General features: G+C 26.9%; 3 protein-coding genes across 10 annotated transcripts in view; 1 reads left to right on the top strand and 2 right to left on the bottom strand.

Annotated features, from left to right (window-relative positions):
* The window catches only part of LOC119673439, a 63,194-nt gene continuing 39,791 nt past the window's right edge, over positions 1 to 23,403 (bottom strand). For 4 of the 8 annotated variants that reach the window (XM_038084716.1, XM_038084710.1, XM_038084714.1 and 1 more), the window contains 9 exons: positions 17,348 to 17,651; positions 17,150 to 17,284; positions 3,919 to 4,060; positions 3,381 to 3,867; positions 3,115 to 3,272; positions 1,044 to 3,050; positions 849 to 965; positions 340 to 467; positions 40 to 279 (listed from right to left, as the gene is read on the bottom strand). In XM_038084716.1, coding sequence (XP_037940644.1) covers positions 40 to 279; positions 340 to 467; positions 849 to 965; positions 1,044 to 3,050; positions 3,115 to 3,272; positions 3,381 to 3,867; positions 3,919 to 4,060; positions 17,150 to 17,284; positions 17,348 to 17,651 — 3,718 coding nt within the window. Of the gene's footprint in view, positions 280 to 339; positions 468 to 848; positions 966 to 1,043; positions 3,051 to 3,114; positions 3,273 to 3,380; positions 3,868 to 3,918; positions 4,061 to 17,149; positions 17,285 to 17,347; positions 17,652 to 23,403 lie in introns of those variants that run through there. The other 4 variants (XM_038084709.1, XM_038084711.1, XM_038084712.1 and 1 more) reach the window with 4 other exon arrangements.
* LOC119673441 lies at positions 5,238 to 6,290 on the bottom strand. Its single transcript, XM_038084717.1, has one exon. The coding sequence runs from the start codon at positions 6,271 to 6,273 to the stop codon at positions 5,380 to 5,382; it is 894 nt and encodes a 297-aa protein (XP_037940645.1). The 5' UTR covers positions 6,274 to 6,290; the 3' UTR covers positions 5,238 to 5,379.
* On the top strand, positions 19,288 to 20,256 carry LOC119673442. The gene is made up of 2 exons (XM_038084718.1): positions 19,288 to 19,721; positions 19,770 to 20,256. Exons 1-2 carry the CDS (start codon positions 19,359 to 19,361, stop codon positions 20,085 to 20,087), a joined length of 681 nt encoding a protein of 226 aa, XP_037940646.1. The 5' UTR covers positions 19,288 to 19,358; the 3' UTR covers positions 20,088 to 20,256.

Here is a 23,403-nt window from a genome sequence, read left to right as displayed (position 1 = left end):
TACATTACAATACAAATGTTAATATTGCTGTGAAAAAAACTAAAATAAACCTTTTTCTTTTTTTATCGAATTTTGTTTCCATAAAGGCATTGTTTCAAATTCAGTACGTGAAATCCCAACAAAATCATAGAAATCTTTGTCACTTAGATATATTTCCAATTGAGTTGGATCTACGCCTTCTGGTAATGGCCGGTTTAATAATGTTCCTAAAGAATATTTTTTTTGTGATAGCTGTGTAAGTACATCAATTATTGAAGCATCTTTCTCACAGCGTCCATCCTATGTAAGATATAAATTAAAGTAAATAAATATTTTTACATACATTAATTAACTACATACCCGTATATTAATTTCAGTTATGTCAGTTCTATTGGTCCAATCTGGAAAAAGCGACTTAAACTCAATTGGTTCTAATCCAGCCCAAACTACTTTTCCGTTCACATTATGTAATTCAGTTTCAGTATCACCTTAAAAAAAAATAAAAAAAATTATTTATTATTAACACGGTTAACTCAGCTTTGACACAATATAATTTGAATAAAACCAATTTTACAAAAGAGTAAAAGTGCGCGCACTAACTCAAATCACAACAACAACACCAACAACAACAACAACAACAACAACAACAACAACAACAATAATAATACTAACAACGAAATAAAATCTAGTATTTTTCTAATGTTTTGAATAAAATTATAGTTACATTGAAAAAATACAAAAACAAAATTTGCACTTTAATTTTCTTAAAATAACAAAACTTACAAAAAAAAACATTTTAAAAAATAATAGATTACATAATACATATACAGTAATGTATTATGAATCAAACTATATGTAAAATTAATTACCAAATTTCGCTTTCCAGTATGACACAGCTGTTTCTAATGCTGCCCGCTTTTCAACGATTTCAAAACGATTCACACCAGCTCTATTTTCATTCATTGTATATTCGTTATCGGTAGAGTCTGAAATTAATAGAATTTAAAGTTTATTACTTCTACATTTAGTATATATGCGATATAAAAACAATAAAAAAAACATACGTTGATTATAATTTGATGGCCACCAACCCATCCATATCCAGAGAATATCACTGTCGTCAATCATAAATATGGATGGTTGACGAACACTGTATAACTGCGATTGAGTGAAGGGATATGAACTATGAAAATCATTAGAACGAAGAGGATATGAAATTTCATGTGCATTAAATATTCCATCTATGCTTGTAAAATGAAATAATCTGATTGTGTAATTGAATGTTTTATTTACACTGTTCAATAAGCTACCATAATTATATAATTCGCATTCACCATCTATCGCTTTCTTAAATTCATTATTTTCTGATCCTTCTTCAATAACTTTGATTTCTATAACTTGTGTTGTTTCGAAAAAGTCTTCCGATTTTTCATCTTTTATTACAGACGCCACGTTTTGAGCGATTTCACGAGTATGCTTAAGACTTTTACAGCCATGCCAAATAAATATGTCTCCACTTTTGCCATGTAAGCATAACATCGATGATCTTGAACGTAATTGGGAATAATGGCAGTTCACCTCTTTAACAACAGTTTCTTCGTTCATATTCCCAGTAACTATATAAAGTCTCCAGTTCTTACGGCGCAATAACAATTCAATTTTACGCCCTTTATGTTGAAACATAATATTGAAAAGACGAACAAACGCAGTGGGTTCGTCACCTTGTGTAATACGAAGTTGAGATCCCTTTTCCATATCCATTTCTACAGTAAGAAGTGCTGCAGCACCTTTTTCATTAGCAGTTGATTCAGCGCCTTGCCAACAAAAATATGCACAACGATTGCGCCCAACGTTACTTCGTTTTGAAATGTTACCACTTAGTTCTTTTACAGTTATTGAAATTTGATAGATCCAACGTATAATATAACTTTCAGCAGAGTAAAAATGTTTATATCTTTCTGGTTTTTCAATATCGAAATTATATTCATTAATTTTCCATTTATTTACAGACTTTGTATTAATTTCGAAGTGACGCCGTGTTTCCTCCTCAAAATAATAATTACCACGCCCCAGATTCGCATTTTCTAGAACCAAATTAGGTTCAGTAATATCCTTAGAGCTATATAATAATTCACCATCTAAAGAATTTACGAAACTACAACTGCTTGTTGAATAGTCTTTTGCTAGGTCTTCAATTGAAAACTCGGGCCAATCACAAAATTTTTCCTTAAACAGAATAGTTTCCATATTTTGACTAATTTTACCTAATATACACCACTGATTACGACTATCAATAGTTCTAGAATATGTTTTGTTGTTACACCAGCCCGCAAGTTGACTATAATCAAGGGGACTTAAATAACATTGTGAATAATCAACATCTCCATTTTTAAAGTATTCTTCAGCAAGATTTAGTGCAGCACATTTATCGGTCGATTTTGCATTTTTCCCATTCCAAATATACATTTCACTACCAAAATCAAACACTATGATTTTTTCAGGATTTAATAATTCCACTTTTGGTAAACAGCCCCAATATTTTTCTATCGGTTTTAAAACAAAATTGTTGTATTCGTAAATTCGATTTGTTTCAATTAAACTTATTTCAAATATATCATCCTCCTTTGCACAACCACTGTCTCGTACCTCATAGTCCCTTGGTTTTCCTAGCACTTCCCAAAACCGCTGCCAATATATTCCATTCATTTTATTATCAGAAAGCTCAATAGCAGAATTTGCACTACAACCAAGATCTTTTTTTTCTAAAATATATGAACATATAAATTTGCTGCGTGATATTTCAATAACATTAGCGAAGTGCCCAACATAACGATAAAGCTCATTATTTGCAATCAAAATAAAGCAGTCTCCAATATTTATTGACATATAGTTTGGTTCAACTATACGGCATTGAACATGTGTTCTTCCTTTAATATGTATTAGCATAACTCCATTATAAGGTAACCATTTTTGCTTTAAAGGTAACAATACTGACTTTAAGTTCACGGATTTAAAATTTTCAACAGACTGAAGACCAGCAATCGCTTCTGCAGTCAAATTCAAATGTCTATCTAAATTATAAATAATTATTATAACAGAGCAATGTTCAGTTTAAAATATTATTTTACAACTTACAATTTGGAGTTTTTATACCAATTAATTCTTCTTCTGGAATAACTCTTTTAACTTCAATATATTCAAATAAAATATCGCTGCGAGTTGATAAACTTTTTAATGGGTTACGAGAACCACGACGAGTTTTTGGACCTTTTATCACTCGTTTTGTGAGTAACCTTGAATATAAAAATTAAGCCATTAATTTTTCTTAATATTAAATGAAAAGATCCTATTAACCAGTTAAAAATCAACATATTAGTTATTAGCATATTATAAAAATGTACCGTTCTGTTGATCTCAAATTATCAAAATCTGATATTTCAATTTCAGTTTTTGAAGCTTTTACATCAATTTGACCAAAAAATTTTTTAAAAGTTTCTTCATCATCCAATTTTGGTATAAAGATACGTTCGCTAGTGTTTGTTGTGTTTAAAATATTTGTTTTAATTCTTTCAGGTTTGAATTCGTTTTCACAATTAAATTTATCGCAAAATTTAACTGAACAAACTTCATCTTCATTTAGACTTAAACTGCATTCCAAACGTGGAGCCTTACGAGTTATTTCACTAAGATTTGTAGATTTAAAATTGGAAGTAATTATCATCGATTGGCTTTTCGATAATCCAAATTCCTGATTCGTGCTGCGGATTATGTTCATTGGACATTTTTTTGCTATGTCGTCTGGGCGACGTATGATATTACAATCGTCACATAAAGTCGCTTGATTTTGTAAGCGCCCAGCTATTGTGAATTTTTCAGCATCCGATTGCTCTATAATAAAAGCGTTTAAAAAAAATAACTAAATCTATCACATTTACTTACCAATTCGATTTTTCCAATTTTGGGAAGAAGATTTCAATTTATTTAATCGATCAGAAACTTTAACTCCATCTAAACAAGATGGAATTGTTTGAGAATGTGATATTGATCTGTTAGGAAATAAATGATCAACGGATAAAGAATCCTGAAATATGAAGCAATAATATTTATTTTGTAAATTTATTTACTATAATTTTTTTTTTATAGTTTTTCTATTGAAATTGTTAAATAATCATTTTATGAAAACTCATAATTTCATTTAGGTTCTCTAATTATAAAGAAACATTTCTATAGTTAATTACAATATATATAATATGATTTGCTTAATTCGATCAATTAGCATACACAGTTCCAAAAAATAGTGAAACCAAGAAGATGCAAAATATATCTAGAAACAAGCAGATAGCTGTGACTTTACAAGCTATTATCATATAAACACAGTTATAAACACCTATATACTAAAAATTCAAAATAGAAATATACATATAGGTTCTAGGCAAGATATAGTTATATCTATCATTTTGTTGTACAAAAAATTATATATTTTAACAGCAAATTAATAAGAAACTATGTCGAAACAGAATTAAACTGCAAGAAATTATATATGAATTAATTATTACTAACTTTATGAATAATTTGCTATCGTTCAGATTTCGACACAATTATAATATGTCCATTCCGACATGTTGTATGTTCTAATTTTTATTTTGCTGTCTTTAATGAAACAAATGCTTATCTGTATATCGAAATGTACACATACGAAGGATTGACTCATCTCGTCAATAGTCTACCTAACTCTCTTATGCGTGTTTCAAATGAAATAAATTAAAAATATTCCTTTCACTCTGCATTCAAATAATGTAATAAAATTAAAGAAATGAAGAATTTAAAAAAATATATATATAATTTCTCACATTTTTTGGAGTATAGTAAAACGTTTATTATTAAGTAAGTCTTTTAATATTATAGACATTAATTGAAAACACGTTCTCCACATGGGGTTCTGTATTTTGGGCTACTAAAATCAAAATCGGATTCACTTTGTATTCAGAAATTATTTGTATTTAGAAATGATAAATGGATTTTAAATTAATAATTAATCCATAATAATTAATGTTTTTTGTAACATACAAAAATTGTATAAATCGCAAAAATTTTACACTTAAGACAATTTTAGAATTTGAATAAAATAACTTAAAAAACAGAGTTAAAAATTAATATTGAAAACTTATTTTAATAATTCAAAATAAAAACAAATAAATATTTTAATCGTGTTTTATTTTCATATTAATATACAACATAAATTTTTCAGATTTATTTACATTAGTAGAATTTTTACATGATAGTGTTTAGTTTTGATACTGTAGGTTTTAGTTTTAAAAACATCATGGCACATTTGTACACTCGTTTTGATAATTTTACTAATCATATACTTTATATTATATATAATCACCTGTCATGATACTAAGATCCATTTAAAGCATGAAGAAAATTATCTATATGCGCATCATCCATTACGAAACGGGAATTTTCCTCATTAAGCAGCAAATCACTTATTGAATATGCGGAAAGTGGGCGTGATAATCGACGCTGTGATAAAATATCATCAATGGAATTTACAGGCATTAAGTAATTACAGCTACTATTGACAGTATTTTCATTTTTATCTACATTCCGGGTAATTGTCACAATTACATCCTCTAAACTAGGTTGAACATTTAATCGTCTGTTTTGAAAAAAAGGTGACGAATTTGTGGAGGCACTTATTTTTGACGAAATTTCTACAGTTGATGCTTCAGAAGATATCTTATTTTTATATGATGTTTGAAGAAGAGATTGTGATATCATTTCGTCATATATATTCCAATCAGAGTTGACTTGAGTTACACTGTTTTTTTTCAAATTTTCAACATCATGCAATGCAATGGTGTCATCGATCTTAGAATGGAGACACATCTGCTTTTGAGCCAAGCTTTCTCGCTTTGTATAAACATCAATGCCATCATTTGTTGTTCCAAATTCTTCTGTCATTTTATTAACTTCGATAGCGTGCGTGTCCTTCGGTTGTGCTTCATATATATTTTGAAAATATTTTGAAATATTTGTGTTCGAATTCTGTTTCCGTTCATTACGAGTTACAGCTCTTCGAATTTTTACTTTTTTGGAGATGTCTTTAGTAACGTGACAACACTCATTAGGCGAATAACAACGATGATATCTATTCGAATCATAATTATTTTTTGCGAATATTTTTATTTTGTGCAGTGATTTCGGAAAAAATGTAAAAATTACAAAGAGATAAATCAAATAAGGCATAATATCAGAAAGAACTGATGCAAAATATTTTAGATACCCCATATATGCAATGTGTATTTATATATAATATTTTATTTTCATCGAATACGCACGTATTTTTTGCTATTATTTATTTACAAATTTTAATTAATTTTATTTCGTCGTTAAAATGATTCGCAATTTTGCACTTTATGTGTATATATGAATATGTTTTTCGTTAACTTAATGTACAATTAAAGAAAACTATTTACAATTACAATAGAATTGAACTAGTGTTTGCTATTTATTTAGATATTTATAGTTTTTAAAACTCAAAATAAATCTTATAAATTTGTGCATTACTAATTATTCTAATTTGTGCTGATATAAAGCATTGCCAAGCACAAATTTTTGTGCTTTATATTTTCAAATTTAAATGAATATGAATGAGTAACAATATTTTTTGCCAACAATTCGTGAATTAACATAATAGTACATTCACACTGTCTCTTTTAGATAGAGCTTTTATAAACTTCACTTAATAATATATTACACAAGAAAATTATATATATAATTAATATATTAAATCATTTATATACATTTTATATATCAATTACATATTCGATTAATAAAAAACAAAGATTTAATTAAATGCTTACTTCCCCACTGCCTTTGTTTACAGCTCAGCTGTAGTTTGTTTACATTTTACATATAAAAATATGACACATATTTCATATTTGGGTGATTTCCCTTCTGTGTAATTTATTTTTAAGGGTTACATTCGACATTTTTCGTCTTAAATCAACCGATTTATTGATAAGGAGCTAATTAATATTTTTTATTTTTTTATGGTAAATCTAAACCCCCAAATGTATGTTACATACAAGAAAGTTGAAAATTTTAAACTTTCGCTATTATCTTGCTACAAGGCATATTATTGTATTTTACTAAATGCTAAACTCTAATTGTCGAATCCGTTGTTACGGTAAGTAACGCAATCAGTTGGATAAATAAGCCATTATTTCGTTTTTAAGTGCATGCTCTATTCTTACTTTTTCCATACTTTTTTATTAAGTGTGTTATTTTCCTTGAAATCATTAATTTAAAAAAACAAAATCTCTTTGTTTAAATTAAAGTTCTTAATATCGTAAGAAGTTACTTATTCTATAAACGCATGAAATTGTTACTGTTTTATAATCTGGCAATACTGTGAAGATATTACATGCGAAATAAGAAACCACACACATGAAAAACGTAATGTATGTGTGTACACGTCAAAAAATCCCAGCGGAAAATTTCGTCTTTGGTTATAATTTTTAGTAGCGCACAGACAACTTCAACTTTTATTTCAACTTTATACTATGTTCAGACAGCCAAATTTTGTAAATTTTGTAAAAATGAAATTAAGCTAAGTTCGAAATCATATGTTTTTTGTTTACAAATCGAATGTTAAAAATTACATGCTCTAAACAGCATTTATAACTGGAATATTCTAAAAGTTGATCATTATAACTATAAAAGATGGCATTCAGAAGTTTTATTAGCTTTATTTTAAATTAATAACAGTTACAGTTTTTGGCCTACATTCAAATTTAAAAATTTGTACTACTTTCAAAATATTTTGTCGGTTGTATTGAAGTCAACTGTTACTGACATTTATTTGAAAAAAAAAATCATTCGTTATATCAATTTTATCTTTTGCTTAATATTTATCTTATGCATAGTTGCATTTGAAATGTCTCTTAATTTCAGCTTTTGTTTAAACGAAATTAAGGTCATTTTCCTTAATTTCGTTCGAACTTCAAAACTGAATTTTGTATTGAAAAAACAACTTAATTTCATTGTAACGAAGATGAAATTAAGATTTTTTGCGAAATTAAGGTGTGTCTGAACATAGTATTAAAAGATAGAATCCAAAATTTAAACTAGCTATAAACAAATTTAATTTTCAAGAAAACGTAACAGTTAAATCCACTTGCTTGCATATTTGTTTTAAAAAACTCTTGAATTCAAAATATTATGCAAATTTATATTAATAAATATTAATTAATTTTTTAACCACTGCCTAAGCTATTTGATGGTAGATTATATAAATAAAAATCATTTCCAATACGACTTTAAACCGAAGCTTTACGAAGCAAAACTTAGCTAAAAAATTTAACCAACTAGAGTAGATGCGTAAATTCATTTTTAAAGTGATCTCATACCACAAATATCATGAAACGAAAAACACAAAAATATCATAAATTATCGAGCAAATTACAAAAGTAATACATATTAGCCGCTTATAATTGAATCTTGCAAAAAAAAAACTTAATATAATATAGAGCATACGAGTTTTTGAAAAGTTCGGACTATTTTGCACTTGTCAAACATCTTAAAAGTAGTACGTTTACGTAAAACACTAAATGAATTGAATTTACTTAAATCGTCAAATCGTCCAACTTTCAAATAGGTTGCAAACATGTCTACAAAGGAGTTCTTATACTCAGACATAAAACATTGCTAAAACTATCTTTGATAAAGCCTAATCATCTATAATGCTCTTGAAAATCATCCTAAAAATGTTTCTTCATTTTTTTATTTTTTTTTGTTTGCGTTTTGTAAAATATAATAAATCAAAAATAAATACTTTTTAATGTTTCATAGTATGAGAGAAACCAGAAAAAAGTAATATATATTACAATTTTTTAATCAATTTCATAATGAAAATTACCCTAAATAAAATCAACATAATAATATATATTATTTATTATTGTTATATTATAAAAGGTAAGATCTATGTAAATATGAAATATCGATTATTTTGAAATACAGATCAAAGAAGATAAAGAAAAGAAACTGAGAGTTGCTCGACAAATTGTGTATAAAATTTTCTGGATTATTCAAATAATATTATATTATATAATAGTGCAACCACAAATGTAGTACATTTCAGTTATAAGCCATACCGATTTTAATATTTGACATTTCTGGTGTGGTGAATAAATAATAGAGATTTTTTGGGATATTACTCAAAGAGGCACAATTATTCAAAATTTCTTCTGTGTCTTTTTCTTTGATACAGATATTCACTCTAAAAATTATTTTCTTAAAATAAATATGTATATATATATACACATAGCAGAAAGTCTACGGATATTCACAAAATTTTTCTTAAAGTAAGCATAACTTTTTTAATTTTTACTCAAATTAATTTTTGTTTTCTGAATTAATTTAATCAAAGAAACAACTATAAAGTTCTAATATAAAAAAATTAACAATTATTCTTTAAAAAAATATTAAACATAATTATTTGCAAAAGCAGCAATTTTTAAAGCAGAAGAAGTCTACGGATATATTTTTATATTTACATTTACCGTTAATATAAATTCTCTTGCAAGCATAAACGTGTCATTAAATGATATTTATTTAACAGTTGAATCTAAAAAAGAGTCTAAAAATTAATCATTTAAAAATATTTTTTTATATAAAAAGTAAATTTTTACATCGGAAAATAAAAGATGTGTAATTAGTGCTAGTGAGCAACAAATAACTGTTAAATTTTGGAAAGATGACGTAAGCCAAAGAAAACTTGCTGAAGATATTGGTCGTCAATATCCATCTGTGTAGAGAGTTTTAAATAACTTCAGAGACGAGTAGTTACGTTTCTAAACCTCGCACTGGTCGCTCTTCAATTCTATCAAATAGAGAAAGTCGTATTATAATCAACCAGGTTTGAGTAAATCCAAGAGTAACAGCCTTTAAACTAGCTGAACATATTGCCGAAATACTTGAAAACAAAATATGTCCTGATACTGTGCGGAAAATTTTGAAGAAATGCATGTATTATACCCTGATTGCAGGAAAGAAGACATACATATCCAGATATAATAGAATAAAATGATTAAGCTTAGCAAGAAAGCATGTAAATGAAACTATGGAGTTCTGGAAATGAGTTATTATCTCCGATGTGAGTTAATTTTACATATATGGAATCAAAGTTAGAAAACTTGTATGGAGAAAATTATGCACAGCCCATGATAAACAAAACTCAATTTCAACAGTAAAACGTGGTGGTGAAGGCGTGATGATTTAGGGATGTATAGCAAGTAATGGTGTTGTCGAAATTGAATTTGTACAAGATACAATGGATAAACATGGATATCTAAATATACTAAAAACAAATTTGAAAGAAAATGCCAAAATGTTAGGACTTGAGGCAACCTTTTTATTTCAGCAGGACTACGACTCTAAGCATACAGCAGCGATCGTACGGATTTGGGTACTGTGTTATGCTCTCAGGTAACTTCAAACACTACCAGAATCATGAGACCTTAGTCCCATAGAACATCTGTGGGTTTATTTGGCAAATAAGATTCGCCAGCACACGTTTCCCAGCAAGGATATGGTAAAAAACGTCATCAAGAACAAATGGCTGAAAATAAACACACAGGATACTGCAAAGCTGGTTGAGTCCATGCAAAGACGCTTAACAGAGGTTATTACATGTGGTTATTATTTCTGTAAATTTTATGGTTTTAAAGTATATATTAAGAAATATCCATAGACTTTTTCTGCTTCAAAAATTGCTGCTTTTGCACATAAATGTGTTTAATTTTTATTAAAGAATAACTGTTAATTTTTTATATTATAACTTTAATGTTGTTTCTTTGGTTAAAATAAATCAGAAAACAAAAATTAATTTGAGTTTAAGAAAAATTTTGTGAATATGCGAAAACTTTTCCTGCTATGTATATATATATATATAATATATATATATATATAATATATATATATAATATATATATATATACATATATATATATATAATAATTTGCTAACAAAAGTAATTTAGTTTAGAAACGCTATTACCAGTGGCGTAACTACATTTTTTAGGCCTGTAAGCAAATTCTAACTAAGGGGCCCCTACCAACATACTAAGGGGCCCCTCTTTTTATACTCTTTACACGAAAAAATGTAAAAAGGGTATATAAGGTTTGTCAAGAGTTTCGTAACGCATTAAAGGAAACTTCGGAAATACCATTAAGTATATATCAGTATACTTTTACAGTTCAAACTACTCTCTCAGCTTTTGAACTCTTCGAATGAAACTTTATACACATACTTTTCGGGAGCGCACCCTGTTCACCATTTGATTTGATTGAAATTGGACGTCTATTTCTTGTAGCTGTGAATTAAACTTAACAATCGGATATGAGGTTTCTCCGTTTTTAATAAAGGTATTCAAATGGAATTTGGTGTATACAGTACTGATATTTGCAAAAGACAACGTACAAAATTATTTTCAAATGGGTTTAAATTTAGATATAGCTTCCATATAAACTCTCGATCAAGACACATATTTTTCTTAGAAAAACTTTTTTATTTCATAAATAGATTTAATATTTTATTTGAAGTACATACATATTATGTACTTTAAATTTAAAATTTACGTATCTTTTATAAAATGCAATATGAAGTTATTCCAACAAAAAACGTTTCGTCCCACTTTTGAAAATTTATTAAAAAGAAATACAATGAATACAAAAATTTATAGTGGGCCCCCTAAATTCGGGGGCCCGAAAGCGTTGCTTCCAGTTGCTTCCCTGTAGTTACGCCACTGGCTATTACAATAAATACATTTGTGTCTATAGATGCTCAGACGTAGCTCTAGTGTTGGATTTCTATTCAAAGACTAACCGATATGTTTTCTACTGGGTTCATAATGACTGCAGCAGAATGATAATATCAATATATATTACATTAATACACTATGCGAAAACTGCAAAATTACAAATCTTAAACAATTGTATGACTAAATTTCTTGTAGCTATAAATAAACACAGCAAGCAGTACGAGTATGTTTCGCTTTTAAAAAAAAGTTTAAATAAATATATTTCATATACGATTTCTATAATTACACTGTTTTCAATTTAATAACACAATTAAATTATATACATATATCATTTTAAATTAAAAGAAATTGAACGAATATCAATTTTTTGATTAAACAAAATGAAAAATGTTTGATTTTGTTTTAATGAAAACCATCAAACATTCCCCATATAAATATAATGCAATATTTGAAACTTTAGATTATACCAGGACCCTGTTGCACCAACACTTTTCACTTTGCACTTTGCAAAACTTATGAGTGACTTTTTTTTGCAAAGTAAAAGTGAAAAGCGTTGCACCAAAGACTTAACATGATTTACTTTGCACTTTGCAAATAAAAATTTCATTGCAAAGTCTTTGCATAAAATGCAAAGCAAAGCGTTGCACCAAAAAATTAGATCACTTTCATTTTGTATTGATTTTTGAAAGCATTTCGTTTCTGTTTGTTTATTTTTTTTGTTTGTTTCATATTTTGATGCTATGAGTACATGATTTATGCATAGTATGTACTTATGAGTTTAATTTTTGTTTAAAATAATATTTTATTTTAATAAATTTTATTATTATAATTTGTAATATTTGATAATTTTAATACAATTATATGTTATACATTAATACAAAATATAAATTTTTTGTATATGATTTCTTTTATTGACATTAAATCGTAGAGAAAGAAGTTGTGTATATCCATATATATTGTGTATATCCATTAAAAGCATTTTTATGCTTTTAATTTTTTTTGCAGTTTGAAAAGTTATAAAAAAAGAATTTAAATGTAAAGAGTATGAGTATGAGTTGTTTTAACAACAATTATATTGAAAAACAAAGTTAAAAAATATAATGTTGCTTTTATATAAAAATTTAGTTGAAAATCTGTCATTATTATTTAATTTTAAAATATTATAAGTTATTAAAATATTGTTTACTTGTCGCTGTGTATTATCCTAATACAAAAGAAACCTACGCATAAAGGGCCTAAATTACTGATTTTATTTAGAATATTTCTCTCAATTTATACAAAATTACCTTAAAACAAACTTAACTAATTTTACTAATTTTAGTGGACTGTATTATTTTTAATTACATTTCAAACAAGGTTCAAAAAACAACGCAAGTCCAGGCACTTGTGATTTTTTCTTCTATTGTCTTTAGAAATATATTTTTATTATCATAATTAGATACGGATAATTAGATATTTAAAAATGTTACAATGTTAGCTATTATATGATATTTTTTACCCATGTTTTTTCTTAGTTCATAATTCGGAGAATTTGAACGATAACAGACTTATAATAATAATAAACTGATCGTTATAATAAGTGTTCATGCTTGAACAATAATTCACATAAAATATTTATATTAAATGTATTATAAAGTTTTTTTTAGAAACTGAACTCTTTAATTCACATTTTCAAAGTATTGTCCGGTAATATATCCCTTTAATTACTGCAACTAAATTTATTTCAAAAACAGCAATAATATTTGCTTAAACTAATTTTCTATTTCTATTTTTTTAAAACTATTTTTATTTATTTATTAATGATTTCTTTCATTTTACGTATTTTGTCTTTTATTAATATACATAAGAAACTTATCTTGTGTGTAAAGCAATCATTTGCAAAATTTGCAGGGTGAATTAATCATTTGCAATTTTTTTGTAAAGTATTGCAGTTTACTTTTGCAAAGCGCAAAGTAAAAAGTATTTGTGCAACAGAAAGTGCAAAGAAACCAGTTTTTGGCAAATATTTCACTTTTCTTTTCATACTTTACTTTTCATTGAAAAGTACATTGGTGCAACCAAAGAGTATATATACATAGAGTGTGCATCACTCAAAAAATCTTAAAAATGAAGTGATGGCAATTTCACAAAAATCGGTCGCAGAAATCGGGGAAATAGTATTTGAGTTATTTTTGTGTCACATGGACTCGTTGTGACTCAATTTTTAATTTTTCAGCTTTAACATGCGGGAGAGTTTGGAGTGTTTAAGCATTTTATACTTAATAAGTTTTAAAGAAATTTGTATTGCTTTTCTGCGCTCTGAACTACAGTTGTTGGTATTTTTATGTAGAAAGGTGCATTTAACAATTGAGAAATCAAAAACAGCAACTAATGAAAATATCAAAGCAAGAAATGTCTGCAAAAATACCAAAAAACTTATTTTTAGTCCACAATCCGTTTTTTTTCTTCATTATTATATAGAATTTTCTGTAAAACCGAAATTTTTATTTTCAAGTTTAACTGAAACACATTTGTATAGAAGTAAAGAGCACAGTATATTTTGTAAATTATTGTTTGTTATTCGCAATTTTATGAAATTTTGGCAAAATTGAGATTTCGTACAATTTTGGCGAAATTTGAACCCTTATAATTTTATATCTACTAATTGAAAAATTATTATTTTTTATATTTTTTACAGCTTAGGATATTGTTACCATTTTTAAATAAAAACATGTTTAAATTTTATTAACAGTTAAATTTAAAAGTGAAAATTTGCAAAAATCCCTCGTGTTTTTACGACTTTTTTCACTACAATCTAATACAATCGATACCCAAAAAATGTATACAAGTTTTCCATAAAATTTTTTCACTAATGCTAATGCCTAATGCTTAAGGATCACAAAAATTTGCTGTTCTCAGTCTATGTTTTGTATATATTTCAGATCTCAGAAATTACTGAATAATTATGCAAAATATGAGCTTCAGTAAACTTCATAAAGTTTAACAAAAAATTCAATAAGTAATAATATAAGGACAGTTATTATATTATAAATATTGCTTACGATGGCGACTATGATAATATAAGTGCAAACTACCTGTTCTTGTTGCGCTATAGACCACCCCGCTAATCCTTCTTTTATGCGGTTTTGTTTTTAATTTTAATAGTTTATTGTTTTTTATTATTAAGTTATTTTTATTTTATTGCTTATTATTTATTGTAAAGGTTTTTAAAAAACAACATATTTAGGTAAAAAATTGCACCATATATAAATGGTGACTTATAATATCATATACATACGCTAAAAAAGTAGCCAACTATGAAAAAAGTGAGGATAATGATAACAAGTGCCTTGATGATGTGCTTTCTTCTTCTTTGATAGAACTCTATGAAAATAACTCTAGGGTGTCTAGTAACTGTGCAGTAGAAGCCTACTCTGATCTAGAGTGCAATGACATCGAAAATTGCATTATATCAGATGCATTTTCCAATTCAAAGAACATAAATATTGATTTATTGTCTTTAAGATACACAATAGGGTACGTAGCTAAAAAATACTTTCAAAACGAAAGTATTCTTAGAATTAATTAAATTGTAATATTGTAAATATTAGTAAAATAATAAAGAACAAAACATATAAAATAGTTTAATAAACGAAATATAAACATATTTAAATATACATACAAATTAAAGAAAACGAACATAATATAAAATGCATATATGTATATACATATGTTTTCATATCCAAAAGAGCATATTTATAACCAAAAGAGCGGTTGAGTGTGATAATGTGCACATATCAATGAAAATGCAGTCTCTTTGCACACATATAGTAAAAGGACTCAAATATTGAGTAATTCCGGGGTTTTTAAAAAACCAGTAGAACAAAATTTTTGTGACTGATATTTTGTTCGACATGCACACTCTATGTGTATATACTCTTTGGTGCAACGCTTTGCATTTTTTGAGTGTTCTCAAAACTTTGCATAACTCAATTCTCAAATTAATGCTTTATGTTCTCAATAAGAGAAAAATGCTCAAAAACTCATAAAAATTTGCAAAGTGCAAAGTGAAAAATGTTGGTGCAACAGGGCCCAGTTTACAAATAATAAAATATTTTGTTTTTCAAAGAGATCTACATTTTCTATAACAAATTTTCTGGAGAATTCAGAAATCATAATGTGATGGACTCCCAAAGAAATAATTAAAAAAAATGTTTTTTTGATTAATGCTAAAGGCAGTTTTAATACAAGCATTTTGGACTGCAATTCAAAACTATATTATTGAAAAATTAACCTTTCCCTTGTTCATCAGTTTCTCCATGGAGATTTGAAGAGAAAAAAATACACATGTGAGTACAAGAAATGCATCTTTCGAGACATATTTGCCTTAATAACTTCATAATTGTCAATTAAAAATAAAATTATTTCTCTATAATGTGGATCTCTTTCGTTACCTAAGGAGCCGAAAACTACTAAACGAATTTCATGCTTTTAACTCTTCTGTATTCAACACATTATTATATTTTTCATCCTTCATCAGTTTTTTGATTTGTGGTCCAACAAAGATACCTTCGATTTCGTTTTTCTACAGGGCTTTAACAAAATTTTTCGTTAGGTCAAGTTTTATATGCAAGGTTGGTAAAACTGTCTGACACGATTCAATGAAAGCTTCAATTGCAATATTTTGACTTTACTTCCTATTAGCTATCTTTTTTGGCCAAGATGACCGTATAAAATGACCTATTATTTCTCTGCTATCCCATAGGCATAAAAAACAACAAAGTTTTCGAAAAAATTATTTTTCTATACTGGCTTGTCTTGTTAATAAAACACCACTATTTTACGCTAATTCGGAAACTGGCGTATAACTTCTGAAATTTTTATTGAATATTTATGTCTATCCATTTAAAACGTTTCTGTTAAAACAGTCTTTAATATCAATAAAAAAAATTTTTTCTTTAATATTGAAAATCGAGAAAGTTGAAAAGATCGTAAAAAAAATTTTTTTGTACATATTTAAATATAGCAGCTAAACCAATTAAGTTTTATTGACGTTATGTTGTTCAAATTTCCCCTATGATCTAATATACAATACTATATAAGATAACTTCATATCAAAGTCTAATTAATATAAAGGAGATACATATTTTTAATCATACCTGTTAAAGTTTAATGTTGTTTCCTTAGAACATAAATTACTTAGCTCAGGAATATATTTTCCTTTAATATATTTTTATGGAGTATAAGTATAACATAATAAGGATATGTGGGGTTAAATAGTTCGTTTCAAAAAAAGAACTATTTAAATCAAAATAGAATTCATATTAGGATTTTAATTTGATAATTATGAATGAAATTACTTACATTTTTCTCTATTTCATCAGGTTTTGTAATTCTTTTTTTCCAATTATCTTCTCCACTTTTTTGTAAGGCTGCTAAGCGATCTGCAATCGATCCACTTTTTGATAAAGAAATTTTACATTGATCGGGCCCCATTACCTAAAATAGTTCAACCAATTTTAGTAGAATATTTGAATGTAAAGTCATACACATATAATATACCTGTTTACTACAATTATAATTATGACTATTTATGGAAGAATTTCTTTGAAGGGTAGATGTGCAATTTTTATCAGTTAGAAATATTAATTTTTGTTCTACTTCTGTAGGTGAACATTCGCCTTTTCTATAGCTTTGGCTATTATGATTGCTAATGTTTACATTGTTTTTGCATATATTTGTCAAGGACTCATGATTTTTGAAATCAGGTTGGTGGTTTTCTGACACATTATAATCCAGTGCAGAGGCATTTTTACATATTGTTGAAGGGAAAGCAGATTGACTTTTACTTTTTAAAAAACTGCATCTGTAAAAACACAAAATTAAACCAAATCAATCGTATTATATATTATAATTTTGCAGATTTACAGACATTAAAATTCTATATTAAAATTAATGCAATTTGAGCTCAAGTAGCACTCACACTTATAAATTAATAATGGTCTTCTTGTTATATCATAGAGAAAATTTCCAGAAATAATAAAATATAATTTGTATTCATTGAACATTAGCAATTATGTTTAAAACTTACGACCGAATATAAATGTTAATGAGACTATATAATATATAAAAATATTTGCATTTTCATAAGACAACACTGATAAGATCAGTGGCGTATTTAGGGGCAGGCAGGCAAAAACGATAAAATCTCCGTAGACAATACAATCTAAAGATTTCAAAAACTATGTAATTCTGACATATTTTTGTGTTTAAATTTTAGTACTAATACTCAAACATTTGATAATGAAACATTAGAAATATTGAAAAAGAATTCAAAATTTCAAAAATATCTCTGGGCTATTTTTGAGCAAAAAATGTGTTTAAATAGAACTCTTGAAATTGAAAATAACACCAATAAGAATATTAGTTTTTTCATGTACATAATTATATATACATGTATGTGTATGCAAATACACAATCATGGCTACACAATCATAATTGAACGACTTTCGTTTTTTACAATACAATATACCAATTTTACTCAAAATGTGAACATTTTCTTTAAAAATATAATATCTGTACATTAATAATTACAAATTAATAAGACTAAGATGATTAAATTGTACAAAAATTTACGCAAACATTTAAACGTGACTGTCTTCTAAAATAGAATAAAAACAAATTTTTAAAACTGTAGTTATATGTTATACTAAACATATCTAATTAAAAAAAATTAATCAAAAATTTATTGAAATAACATAAACAATTTTTTTTCAACATTTTATTTTTTTTAAATGTGTAAACGAACTCATGCATTGTTATAATTCACATTAAATATTTACCTCTTAAATTAAATCATCAATTTTTTCTAAGATGTATAAATATATATATATATATATATATATATATTGTATTCAGTAGATTCGTATGGTTTGAAATTCACAAATTTTATATTTGATTAATTTTTCTTTTTTGTACAGGTTAATATGTTTATATTTATAACGAAGATTTTGGTTATAAATGCGCAAAATACAAAATATATAAATATAAACGCATAAATCAGAGACGATAACATAACGATTCATCTAAATTTAAATAAACTTATATATGTGATATGTGTTTGCATAAAAACAAATGGATATACAGTCGGTTATTCAGGTATTTTATTAATTATTGAAATATTTAAATAAAATATATCAAATTTTAAATTAAAATAATATACTCTACTTTCAATTGGTATATTTATATTTACAGTATTCATGTTTTATTTAGATAACTTCAATCAGTATTAAAAAAAACACAAATTTCCCAAAAAAAAATTTAAATAATGAAACAGAAAATATTCATTTATAACATAGCGAGTATATTTTGTTAATATTAGCGCAGTCGTTACTAACGATGTTAAAATATTTGTTGATTTTGATAAAAATATGGCATATCATATTTTATTCTTATATATGAGCCGCATAAGTAATATTAAATTATATAAGTAGCAGTACAAATTGTATTGAGCACAGTACTATTTCAGTTAAGACAATTAGCATTCGGTTTTGGTAGCCTCGAAGTAACTAAAATGTGTAGTATCCTACAACTTATAAAAGCAACAACATTTTTAGTAGCTGTAACTTATGCAGTCCATGCGCAAACGTCAAGTGATGTGATACAAAATTCGCAAGTTTTACAAGCATGGAAACCGAAAACTACATTATCATGTTTTACCGAACATGAATTAAATGGAATGCGCGATACTAAAAAATACGAATCCAGCTATATTGAGTGTTTTAAGAAAGCCCAAGACTCTCGTCACCTAAAGGAACAAAAATTTGCAAAGCAGCGTTTCAGTATTATAGAATCAAATAAGTTATTATGCGCTGGTTTAGATTATTGCAATGGAAAAAATAGCTCAGCAGATTTTTTTGAATGTCACGCTAATTTTGTAAGTTAAGAAACATTTAAAAAAAAATTTATTTAATTTGTATTTTAGAGTTCGAAGGTTGCAAAATCTGGGTATGACGTATCTGCCATTTCAACCGAAATTTTTCTAAATCTGACCGAAACTTTCCGCACAATTGAAGTGGATCGCGAAAATTGTTATCGTATATCTTTTGATGCTCACCTTAAACGTATAAATGAAAATGTTAAAAAAATAATCGATTGTTTACAAGGTAAAATTAAATACCCAGAATATAAAGCCACACCAGATATATCATCTAAACTACCTGTAAACAAAAATTCTTCAGCTCAGAAACCCGAATACATAGAAAATCAATTTGAACATTTATTGAAGATTCTAAACCCATGATATAATAACAAAAATTTAATTATTCAAAATTAGTAAATAAAATATGATTTTATATTTAAAAAATTTAAAATTTCTTCGATTCATCTTGACCTTCATATTTTTGTTGCACTTTTTAAAGTATTGACTCATACCTAATTTCTATACGTGGTAGTAAATAACATATACTTCATATTTAGAAAATTATATAACATTTAAAGTTACTTTACTTATTTTTCTTTATTTTTTTTTATTATATTCACAAAAATATAATTCTTCAATGCAATAAGATTCGTAATAAAACTGATTCATATAACATTTTATTAAAAAACAATCTGTTTAAAAATTATCACTACAAATGTTACAATGAACTAACCAGTTCAAAAATTTTAGATTTTTTGTTTTGTTTAGATTATTTATTTGTTTAAGTTTTGTGTCTCTTACGATTATACACATAAAAACTCTATCCACACAATATCAAAAAAATTATTCTTGAATTCACAAAAAAAGGAATCAATTGAATGTGTTGTTTATAACATACTGAATCCTTTTTGTACTCTCAAACGCTTAATTCTGATTCAATAACAATTTCAAAATTGGATCATTAAATTTTGTAAACAATTGCACTCAAATAAACACTCCTCAAGATAATAAAGAAACAGACATAAAAGATATAAATATAAATTAAAGAATAAGCGTTGCCGTATTAAAATAATTTTAAAAACGTATAAAAATATAAGCACTATATAAATGTGAAGTATATCACACACGTTACGTATCTTATTGCTTACGTTCCCAACTTATTGCTAAAACGGATCTTATACAAGATATTTACTTTACTAAATATTTCAGTTGTTAATCTTATACTATTGTAAATATGTATATTTATTATAAATGTAAAATCAAAATAATAATAATTTAAGAATACAAAACTATGTAAATATTTTGTTATATTCTCAATTTGATCGACACCAAATAAAATTTAAATTTTTTATATTCTTGAAGATACCTTCTATGGTATAGATTATAAAAAATTATTTTAATTATTATTATAATGTGCTTCAGAAGAACATTTTTCTACAATAAATATTAATCAAACAACAAAAAAATCACGATTTTTTTAATATGATGAAATAATAGCTCTGTTCCCGTACTTTCCAAGTATAAGTCAAGTGTAACATTACCACATTATTTAATAAATAATATTAATAAATAGTATTTCCTCTCTGAGAAAAACAGTTTACCCTTGAAGTATAGAAACGCTTTCAAGTCAAAATATAGTAAATCGAATTCAAATGGACATTTTGTTTTAATAAACAAATAATAACTTTTAAAATTTATTTCTATATTTTATTAGTTTCAATCTTGATTATGACAAGGAATTTATCTCATTTATATTTATTATTAGTTGCATTTTTGTTATATTACAGTATGTGTGGAATATTCTATGTTTTATATTGAAGAATTAGAGTACTTATTACTTAAAAACATTGTAGTGATGTGGATATTAATAGCGTAATATGGAAAGCAGTAGAGTTGGTTCAGAAACTTTAATATCAAATTATTTCAACATTTATTTTGTACCATATAGATATAAACGTAAATTAATTGCCATGCTCATGTTTATAATACTAATCAGCTGTTTTTCGTTTTGTACAATTCGAAATAACAGGTCTCTCTCCTAAACTCGCTCATCTAAATACAATTTGCATATAGAAACATGCAATTTATGTGAACTGCAATATTATATTTATAAAAAATTTCTTTATATAATTAATATGTTTAAAGTTAATCATTTTAGCTTTTGTTTAATTATATATTTCATATAGTTTTAACTCCAGCTTTTGTTTGTTTATTTTGCAGAGGTATTAAGAAGACCGGTGCAGTGTGCAAAACTGCTAATTGTCAATTAAGAAACGAAATTTATAAGCGACTAGCGACATCTCATTATATTTATTACCTTTGCTTTGTCTTTCGCTGCTGTCTTCTTTTGGTTTTCTTAATATTTCTTGCGGCAGAGACCAACTGTCAGAAACTAGTTTGCTTTTCTTGTATTTTTTGCATTTTTACATTTGGCAGTGGTATTTTTAAATTTATTATTAAAGTTACTTATATATCAGATTAACATTTCTTGTCTTTTATGTTTCAAGGGATAAAAGACGGTCTTTTATGTCTTTACGTGGTTTTGTTATCCTGTTGGCTATTTTTATGTGGACGGTACAGAGTGCAAATTGTATTCCAAATGGAAAGGGTTACGCGTTTTGAATCTTTCCTTTTGCACAATCTTTGCTTAGGAGCTCGTTTTCCTTGTCGTTAATTATTTACAGCATTTTGAGAGTAATATCTGCGTTTAATTGGTCTGTCGTTTTTCATGACAATTTTGTAATAAATGGTGTGAAAAATGGAACTCATGTTTCTTCTTTCTTTGTTCTGTGTAAGTTTAGAAGGACTTATTCCGATACTGCTGTTACTGTTTCCTTTAAAACAATGCTAGCTTCGCTAATTGTAACCAGTGTATTAATCGCTTTGTAGAAATATTTGCACTAACATAACTTTGTAACGACCTTTTCCGGTCCTATCTATATACATATATATCTGGCGTATAACTCAGCGAATAATTGGTCTGTCGTTTTTCATGACAATTTTGTAATAAATGGTGTGAAAAATGGAACTCATGTTTCTTCTTTCTTTGTTCTGTGTAAGTTTAGAAGGACTTATTCCGATACTGCTGTTACTGTTTCCTTTAAAACAATGCTAGCTTCGCTAATTGTAACCAGTGTATTAATCGCTTTGTAGAAATATTTGCACTAACATAACTTTGTAACGACCTTTTCCGGTCCTATCTATATACATATATATCTGGCGTATAACTCAGCGAATACATCAGGATTCGTTATAAGAATTAAATAAATAAACGAGGTACTTCAAACACAATGTATTTTAGTAGTCTTTATTTTTAGTTTTTTTTTAAGTTGAATTTTCAATAGCGTAAAACCTTCAATGGGAATGTTAAAGCGACTGGAACCAAAGTAGTGATTAGCGTAGAACCTTCAGTGTGAAGCTTGAAGCGACTGTAACCGAAGTAGTGTTTAGCGTAGAACCTTCAGTGTCAACGTTGAAGCGACTGGAACCGAACTAGTCTTTAGCGTAGAACTTTCCGTGTGAACGGTGAAGTGACTGGAACGTAGTAGTGTTTAGCATAGAGCTTTCAATGTGAACGTTGAAGCGGGTGGAACCGATGCAGTCTTTAGCGTAGAGCCTTAAGTGTGAACGTTCAAGCGACTGGAACCGAAGTAGTCTTTAGCGTCTTCAATGGTGAGAAGTTTCAACTAGAACAAAA

This window comes from Teleopsis dalmanni, chromosome 1, assembly GCF_002237135.1.
Source record: "Teleopsis dalmanni isolate 2A chromosome 1, ASM223713v2, whole genome shotgun sequence".
Taxonomy (NCBI): Eukaryota; Metazoa; Arthropoda; class Insecta; order Diptera; family Diopsidae; genus Teleopsis; species Teleopsis dalmanni.
The sequence above is the reverse complement of the archived record's forward strand: the minus strand, read 5'-3'. Positions and strand labels throughout refer to the sequence as shown.